The following is a 10,166-nucleotide window of genomic DNA, read 5'->3' as shown; positions in this document are numbered from 1 at the left end:
GTGTGTGTGTGTGTATGTGTGTGTATGTGTGTGTATGTGTGTGTGTGTGTGTGTGTGTGTGTGTGTGTGTGTGTGTGTGTGTGTGTGTGTGTATAATGTAGTTTTGAAAATATGCAGGATCAGCACTCACGTTTTAGTAGAAGATGATTTATTCAGTCCATCAGTAGCAAAGTAATATAAACAGCGGCCCGACAGCCGTTTCAACCACACTCTGGTAGTTTTCCTCAGGGGCTACCAGAGTCTGGTTGAAACGGCTGTCGGGCCGCTGTTTGTATTACTTTGCTACTGATGGACTGAATAAATCCGCTTCTGCTAAAACGTAAGCGCTGATCTTGATTCTTTTTCAAAACTAAATTGGAAAGTGAGTGCCAATGTTTATCATTTTTGGACCCTGCACCACGACCGTTGGTATTTTGTTAACCCTTGCCAGTGTGCTGTTTTGCTTTTTGGATATTAGAGATATATATATTTTTTTTATTACAAGCAGAAACTGCATGTGAAAATGCATAAATACACAATGTTAGAGCATATGTCCAATAAGTGATTGATGCACAAATGTGTTCCTTATACAAACTACTTCCCATGCTAACTGCCATGTGATTGGCTGGCAGTGGACTGGGGAATAAAATAACAGTAGCCTGCTTGCTTGCACACAAATGCTTAAATCAAAATAATGGAGGTACTAATTAAGTCACCTTTGCTCAAGTATGGCTAACCTTAAAGCTAGAATTGCTAGAGTGCCTTGAGGGCAAACGATGGGAAACACTGCTCTAGTGTTTGCTCCCATGGTGAAAAAATTTACTTTTCAAGTATGTAGACATGCTAAACAGAATTACAAACACAAGGGTAAAAGGTATATAGGCACATAGGGGTAATTTAATTACTCTGTAAGCAAAGAATGGCATACTGAGACTGTATCATCGCCCATTTTTCCTTACACCTCACAGGGGTGCGCAGTAGTATGATGTTGCTAACATAATTCAGAGTGACATGCGTAACCACACATTGCTCGGAATTGAATATTTATTTTTACATGTGGATGCATGCTTTGGGTTCACATACCATGGAGTAAGGAGACCAACGTAAAACACAATTGTCATTTTGTCCTTTTACTGTTAAGAGATACTCATACCATGCACACGCAAATAAAGCAACAAAAACACTTTCAACCTATTATACTGATGCACATTTGGCAGTCCGCTCACACATACAGAATTGGAAACAAAACAAAAAAAAAAAAAATCCACCACAAGACAATTTAAACTTTTCTTCTTCTCGCACCCATAGCTTCTGACTGGTTCCCAACACTGCACATCCTCAAATGCTTATTCACAGTATCTCCAAAAATGTGGACTTATCTACTGACCATCACAGAACACACACCTGCATTTTTATAAAATGATCAGTGGCTAAAGAGGTACAGCTAGCTTCACATTAGCCATTCAAACATTAACAACCACTGCATTAGGTGGGAGGAAAAAAACAACAACACACAATTCAAAAAAAGAAAGAAAAGAAAAGAGTGTCAGCTCAAACAATAAGATGAGCTGCATGCAGTTTTGAAGCCTCAGTGCAGTCTATTATTTTCAAAGTGCTCCACTTGGTAAAATTGAATAGTCAAAACTTGGGGATATTGAAATAAAGTTATGTGCTAAACCAGAGAACCAATGAAACCAAAACACTCTAAAGCAGGCCCGGTCAAGGCGTGGCTCTCCAGCTGTTGTGAAACTACAAGTCCCAGTATGCCCTGCCACAATTTTAGCATTCACTAATATCAAAACTGTGGCTGAGCATGCTGGGACTTGTAGTTTCACAACAGCTGGAGAGCCACAGGTTGGCCAGGCCTGCTCTAAAAGTCATCCCCGAATGCAGCAGTATCAGGTCAGTCACAGTTAGTGCAGCATAGAAAATGCTTTCATCAATTCCTTTCAGCATTGATACTTAAAGTATCAGATATTAACAGATTTTTTTTCCAAGACACAAAGCGTTAGCCATGTCACTCATTCTTTACCTAAGTAGTTATTAAACACCAGAAAATTATATATTATATTTTGAGATTATATATATATATATATATATATATATATATATATATTATATATATATTTCAGTGAACAAAATGGAGAGCGCACTTGTCAGTAGTTAAAAAGCACAAACTTTACTTTAAAACGTACGCTCAGGTACAGTCCAGTTTAAAATGAGCAGCATAAAAAAATAGCTGCAACTTAGTGGCTCCGTTTGCAAGGCAGACTTGTCTGCCTTGCAAATGGAGCAGCTATGTTACAGCTATACTTTCATGCTTTTCATTTTAAACTTGAATGTATGTGAGCATACGTTTTAGAGTAAAGTTTGTGCTTTTTAACTACTGACAAGTGCACTCTCCATTCTGCTCACCAGCTTCTTGCTATACTCCAGTGTCTTGGAGTGGATTGAAGCGGCATTTGGACAATTTAACTCTGGAGTTCTAAGGACTTTATGAGCAAGGACTGGTTGTGTGTGTGTGTGTGTGTGTGTGTGTGTGTGTGTGTGTGTGTGTGTGTGTGTGTGTGTGTATATATATATATATATATATATATATATATATAAAATGACTTCAGTGACCATCACGCAATACATATATGGTATAATGCAAGGCAGCAGAAAGCTAATTTTGTTTAGAGCCTTTAATAATGGTAATTTTCATACATTTAATTAAGGATGGGGGAACAAAATTAAATATACTTAGTGAATTATAAGCTTTGTTGGTTTTGTTTTAATAACCTAACATGCAAAAAAACGTTTTGTTTTTTTAAAATGTGTAAATAAAATGTGAAAAGGCTCTAAAGGCTCTTTACTATAAAATTGTAAAAGTAGCATTTTAAGATTTGAATTGGCATACAAAGTGCAAGGAGAAAACATTATATATTACTTTATGCTATGCCCATGAAAAAACAAAAATTGAAGATGTCAAGTAAAATATTTTGTTTTGTACCGTAAGACTAAAAGAAATAATGCACTGAGTAAAATAAAGGACATGGACATTAGAAGAGTGACTAAGACAAAGGACATAGGAGTCATTTAGGCCTCTTCTTTGTATAGTAAAAGGACAGTAAGATCTCTGCACTGTACATTCTCCCTATTGCACAGGGGTTATACCATGCATGAAATGTAAGACCTGCAGAGCAGAAGATGTCATCATGATGTTGTTTACAAAGTAACACCCCAATATGGGATGTGCTGTGCTTTCTATGCGCTTATATGTCGGTTTTCATTTGCATGATGTTCAATGTGCACGATTGCATCCTGTGGAAACAGAAATGGAAGGCACAGTTATATTATAATATGCTGTAAGAATACAATAAATAGCAGTGTTTCTCATTCATTAGTTTGCTGCATGTTACAGGTCCATAATTCAGGTAAAATGAAATGATCAATATTCCAAAAAGCTCTCCACCTATCTGATAACCGGTTCACTAAATAAGAGGATCTTTGGTCACTTACCAATGAATCCTTTTCTCTAAAGCAGGCTGTGGGACACTGAACTGTGGGATAGCAGGTTGGGGCAGGAGATGGCACTTTAGCTTTAGATCCTAATGCCCATACTTACTGTGGGCAGGGAACCCAGCGTGGCCGCATTTTATCTGGACTCCAGCCTTAGACCTTTCATCTGACCTGACACAAGGTTATTCGGGTGAATTAACTCTTCAAAGCAGACTGTTGCAGTTCTAGAACTAGATCAAGAAGTTTAGTCCTGCTATTGGGTCTGGAGCCCCTGTTTCTTCACTGGAGTCAAGTCTGTAAGGAACAGGTATATATGACTGACGCCCCACCATGGTGGGCGCAAAAAAGTTGACAGAATATGGGAGCCTCTTCTGCTGTGACAGACCTCCATGCTTTCGTATTTTTCCCCTGCATTGGAGACTGCCGATTCTGCCAGACGGCAAGACAGTGTACGATGCTAGTACAGCTGACCTATATATTATGTCGAAGTCAGAAAAATGTCTCTATGCACGTTGCCATATTTGCACCTCATTCATGTCCGCGCTGCGCAGGCGTACGCTCTCCCGTACGTACACATACTCACAGCCGCGGGCACCCGCAGGCGCACGGTATGCGTATTTACGGTAGAGTTTATGTAGTCATAGCGTGCGATTCATACGTTACATATTTTCAGTATTAATGTAGTTTATAGATTATGGTCCCTTTGATAGATTCTGAAAGTTTGGTTAAAATAGAATGTCCCTGAGCTGAGGAGTCCCTCTTTGCATCGTACGAAGGGTCTAACAGGAATCATACAGCAGTGTTTGGTACCCATCGGAAGAGTATTTAATTAGCAATATTCCGGTGTTGGTTTGGAGCGTATTAATTGCTCGTGCGAATAGTTATGGACATAAGAAGTTATGTCCATTTATTTATTATTATTTGTTCTTACTTAGTCATGCATCTGAACAGTTGGAGACAGGCATCAGTAGGTCTCAAATGTCTCTTTGACCTCAGAGATCCCCCAAACAATAGTTTGCATGTTAAGAGGGCCTCATATCTACACATGCATAAGGTAAACACAGGAATAGTAATTGAAGATCAATTGTACTCCAAATCAGTATCTTTCCCGCAGACGGAGTACAATAGCCTTTAATTACACTGAGCTTTTGAGACTCAATAAGGAGGGCCAACACCTGTGTTTACAAATGGGGCTGGATTTGTATACAGGAGAATGAGGGCTGAGATGTCATTGTCTCAACTGAAAGTGGACATCATGAATATAGAACAAAACCCAGACAGGATTCTGTTTTGTATTCGCCAAACAATAGCTTCTCACTAGACAGGAATGTGTTGGTCATCACCCATTGTGTTACATAACCAAGGCCACTGATGCAGCTGGCTCACATGCTGGGAGGGACACACACTTCCTGTGGTTGACACACCCCCACAGCTGGAATGCAGGTATGATATACCCACTGGAGATCACAGGGCTGACTGACACTCAGAACTAAGCTAGCATCAAGCAGCATGGCGGCTACATCCCCAGGACAGAATTCCTTCCCAAAGGCTAAGTATAGAATCACATGGCTATAGAAGGAAATATAGACATATTGCTTTCTGGTTTAAATAGGATATTGTAACTTGGCTGTGATGATTGTTGGGTGTTAGTGTTGGTGCCCTGTGGAATCTGTGATGGTAGCTGGGATCTTGTTAATCATAAATACCACCATGCAGTACTTTTGAATATGTGCTGGTAGCAATGGCAGGCTGATACTTGTGAGTACCTGGTGGTCTGGTCTTGTGATAACTCATATGCTCTGGTTATAGAGATACTGAAGTTGTTTGGGATGTGAAATTATGAGATGGTTCTAGGAAGTTGGATTACATTGTGAAAGGTGATTTAGATTGTTTGGAATTGTAAAATCAGAACATATGCATTGTTTTGAGGCTTGGACATTTTGGAATAAAATGGAGTCTAGCTTCTGCCCCATGCGGCATTGTAGGGACGATTGTGTAGCTGGGTGTTGTGTATATAGGGACAGGCAGCATGGGTAAGCTCAAGTACTTTCTAAACAAAGATTCTCAGCATTGATTAACTGCGCAGCGATTGTTCCTCACATGTGTAAGCTTCGCTGCAACCATATTGTCTTTTAATGTTATTGTGAGCCAATCTCTCTCAAATCTCTCTCTCTCTCTTGTCTTCTCATCTTCTCTTATTTCTCCTTAAACTTAACTGTATTGTATTGTAGTGTGTTTCCTGTATAGTTATCTGGTTAGGTGGTTTATGTTATACTGTAGTGTATCATTTGTACTGTGATTCCTTTTTGCAAGTATATTAGTTATAATACATAGTTAATAGGCTTTGGAACCTAAACCAGTATCTGTGTATTTTCTATAGTGTTAAGTGTTCATTTGAGCGTCGGTGACGCTCAAACAGCTTTGTAGTTAGTCAGGTTACACAAGGTTGCACTTACACCCTGTACTCACATTAAGGTATTCAGTGTATTTCATTGGTATAAGGTTTTAACATAAAGGTATAGTGTTGTGAGCGTCTGCATCGCTGGTGACCTCCTCGTGGTCTCGAGCGTAGGCTACGCTACAGCGAATCATTCCCCTAGACATAACCAATAACGTGTCCTGTGATCACTGGGCCGTGAGCGAACGTGACGCTTGAGCGTCTCGCCTACGGCTTAGCGATCGTTACGCAGATAGCGTACCCATACGGTATTTCTTAAGCAAACAGCGTACAGTGTTCTTAGCTTCATAAAGGGTTGTTTATACGACAAGGGAATTTGGCATTGTCAATTACATGCTGCAACGTTGTCCTGTGCTCATCAACGTCAGATTTTTGGAGGGGCTCTGCAGGAGTGGGGCCTTATCCCTCTTTCACACGTGTCCATCGGATGCTGCGCTACAGATACTGCTGGCTGATGATGAGGCAGGGCTACGGTATACACTGCTGGACAACTTACTTTCTGGTTCCTGAAATGGTCACATAGTGATCCTGAGTCTTTTGTCCTTCTGCTGTGCCCGGAGTTTAAGATCTCTCTGACGGGGGATGTCTGGTAGACTTTCTGTTTATGCTGGCTGTAGCACCTTGCTGTTGGGAACTACATGCTTCAGGCGCTCTGACAGCCAGCTTTCCTGTGCTGCTGGCTCCACGTGGGGGACTCTCCTGGGTGCTTGTGGACGCCAAAGCTTGCTGTCTGTGGCTGCATCCTGCACTTGATGCTGCTTATTGAAGCCTAAACAACATTCAAGTGCTGTTTGATGGAGAGTAGCACAGTCAAGAGTCCTTATATTTCTCTTCACAGATTGCTGATCATAAGGGCTCTCTGGAAATATAATTGGCAACTGCTACATTAACCTTTCGTGTTGTTATCACATCACTGTTGATGTTCCCCACACTTTTATTGAACATACAGTGGACGTTCCTTGGACTATTTTGCTGAAGTTGGTGGGGACTGTCACCTCTATAAAAGCAGTGGTCACCTATTATCATCCTATTTTCTGTGACTGCTACCTGTTTATTTCATTGTTTTGTATATTACAACTACTGTATCTTCTAAGTGTGCTCTGGGTTTTTGCCTCCTATGGGTTTTTGCCTCTTATGGTTTTTATTTACAGTGCCTACCATATAGTGGTGGGAACTGTAACTGCAGCTTTGTTATTATTGTTCTATAGTTTGCATAGTGTTTGCTTTTTGGCATCTTATATATCAAGCTATGCCATGCAATATGTCTGAGGCTCCTCAGCAGGAAGAATGCCTTCCATTACCTCCTGTCCCTACAGATTCCTCAGTGGCGACAGTCCTGTCGCCAGTGTCCTACACTGCAGCTCTTGCTGGCAGCAGAGTTTGCTAAGATCATGATACCCTACATTGACACCAAATTTGATTGAATACTATCATGTTTTGATCGTGACCCTTTCCCAATGGCAGCCCAATCTCCAGATTCAGGGCATGACCTGACACATTTGATTTTAATAGCTGCTTGCTTGACTACCCTGACTCAGCCACAGAGAAACTTCGAGACTGGCAATGCTACTTAGGGGACATATCTACAAATCCAGGACCCATACACATACCCCACTCACATTCAGCTGATTCACATCGGAATGTAAATCCAACAAACCTTATAATCATCACGTGTCTCCCTTCTCCCTAAAATGTGGCTTATGGAATGCATGCTCTGTTTACAACAAATTAACATCTATCCATGACCTTTTCATTTAAAAAACAAACAAACAAACAAACAAACCTCAACCTGCAGGATATGACAGAAACATGGCTCACACTATCAGACACAGACACCTCTGCAGCAATGTTACATTGTGGGCTCCACTTCAGAGACACCTCCAAGACTGGTAACAGCAAAGGAGGTGGGGTAGAAAAATTAATTTCCCAATTTTTCACCTACACAGTTCTACCACTGGTTACATCACTCACATTTACATAATTTGAAATACATTCTATTAGTATTTTCACCCCTTTCTCTCTGCGTATTGCTGCTATCGCCCACATGGGCAACCCAAACAATTTCTGGAAGATTTTTCTGCTTGACTCCATCACTTCTTATCCTCCATCATTATGGGCGATTTCAATATCGCCATTGACAGTCCACAATCTCCCCATGCCTCTAAAATGCTTTCTCTAACCTCCTCTCTCAGCCTCTCCCAATTAACAGATTCCTCTAATCATCAGGGAGGCAACTGCCTTGATCTAGTATTCACCGGACTATGCTCCGTTTCTGAATCAACAACATGCCTTTGCCTCTTTCAGATTACAACCATCTCACATGCATGCTCTTCGCCATTACTTTAAACTCACTGTCACTGAAGTCTACCAAACCTCCTCAAGCCCGCAGAAATATTAGCACTATTAATTTTTAACAACTATCCACCTCTCTGCAACAACTTTGCTCACCAATTTCTACATTCACCTCTCCTGCGATAGCTGTATCACACCTGTACCAGACTCTAGAAATAGCACTCAATGAAGTGGCTCCAGCTACCCATCACACTCCATGTAGACTTAGATGTCAACCGTGGAAAAACTTTCACATAAAGTAGAATAACAGTGGCATAAATCTTGTAGTTCAAGTTACTTTCTAATATATGAGACCATTTACCACTCTTATCGTAATGCTATGGACACTGCCAGAAAAGATATTTCCAATCTCTCATGTTTGCTCAAGCCTATAACCGCAAACAACTTTTTAATACATATACATTTCTCAACTCTCCCTCACCAATTCTACCAGCTACTATAAGTTCACAAGATCTAGCTTTCTATTTCAAGGACAAGATTGAGAAGACCCAAAATGAAATGGCATGCTCTTACACAGCCAGTGACCTGTTCAATTCCCTTCCTGAACCCTGACAACTTCTCTTCATTTAATCCCACAAATAAAGATGAAGTATTTATGCTCTTCTTGTTCTGCCTACTCTACTACCTCTCCTCTTGATCCTACTCCCTCATAAATAAGTAAAGCTCTGTCTCTTGTGCTCATCCCAACCTTAACTAAAATCTGTAATCTCTATCTACAGGTATCTTTACATCTCTGTTCAAACATGCAGTAATTACTCCCATTAAAAAAAAAAAAAATCTCACCCTCTCAAATTACCATCCAATTTCCCAGTTTCCATGCCCCTTCAAGCTACTTGAGAGACTTGCCTACACTTGCCTCGCACACTTTAAGTAACACATCTTATTGGACTCACTTCAGTCAGGCTTTCGTGTCCAACACTCCACAGAGACCGCAGTGACTAATGTAGTGAATGATGTGGTCACAGCTAAATCGAAAAGCCATTACTCGCTTCTTATTCTCCTTGATCTCTCTGCTGCTTTTGACTGCACTCTTCTCATACAAACACTACAATCCCCAAGTCCCCAGGGCACAACCTACCTATCTAATCATTCTTTCAGTGTTCGCTTCTCTGAATCCACCTCCTCTTTGCTACCCCCATCTGTGTGAGTACCACAAGGCACAGTCTTAGGTCCTCTGCTTTTCTCAATCTATATCACATCTCTTGGCAAACTAGTTAGCTCTTTCGGTTTTCATTATCAACAGCATGCGGTTGATACTCAAATCTAATTATCCTCCCTAGATTTATCACCATCTGTATAGGGCTGTGTCACTAAATGCATTTTTGCCATTTCATCTTGGATGTCATCTCACCACCTCCCCAAAACAGAATTATATTTCCACCGGCCAATAATAGTTACCAACCTGATATCGCTATTGGTGACAACAATTAACCCTACCCCACAAGTTTGCTGCCCAGGTGTCATTCTCGATTCTGAACTGTCCTTTGTTCCCCACATTTAATCTGTCTCAAAATCATGTTATATACTTCTAAGAAACATATCCAAAATACGACCATATCCTGCACAGATTATAAAAAATATAGTCTCATTACTGGTCAGTCCCTCCATTGGTTACCAGTATTCTACCAAATTCATTATAAAAAAAGAGTTATGGTAGAATAACCTTGGTTAACTCTCTTCGAAGTCCATTGGGTTCACACGGTTAACAGTTAAGCCTTTCAGATATCCTAGGATGCTCCAGTCCCTCTCACTATAGCCCAGCCCACTTGCTCAGGCAGGTCAGTTTTGTTAACAAGCCCAAAGCAGGAAGTGGAATCAGAGAGAAGGCAGACATGGAACACAGAAGAACACACTCTCACAGACACGAGAAGGGAAC

The 10,166-nt window shown here is 40.7% G+C and overlaps 1 protein-coding gene across 4 annotated transcripts in view; it reads right to left on the bottom strand.

Annotated features, from left to right (window-relative positions):
- Nucleotides 1-2,505: 2,505 nt before the first annotated feature.
- The window catches only part of ZNF106 (zinc finger protein 106), a 361,275-nt gene continuing 353,614 nt past the window's right edge, over nucleotides 2,506-10,166 (bottom strand). For all 4 annotated transcript variants that reach the window (XM_063947828.1, XM_063947829.1, XM_063947830.1 and 1 more), the window contains one exon: nucleotides 2,506-3,282. In XM_063947828.1, coding sequence (XP_063803898.1) covers nucleotides 3,226-3,282 — 57 coding nt within the window. In that variant the 3' untranslated portion in view covers nucleotides 2,506-3,225. The remainder of the gene's footprint in view (nucleotides 3,283-10,166) is intronic.

This window comes from Pseudophryne corroboree, chromosome 12 (assembly GCF_028390025.1).
Source record: "Pseudophryne corroboree isolate aPseCor3 chromosome 12, aPseCor3.hap2, whole genome shotgun sequence".
In the NCBI taxonomy this organism is placed as follows: Eukaryota; Metazoa; Chordata; class Amphibia; order Anura; family Myobatrachidae; genus Pseudophryne; species Pseudophryne corroboree.
The sequence above is the reverse complement of the archived record's forward strand: the minus strand, read 5'-3'. Positions and strand labels throughout refer to the sequence as shown.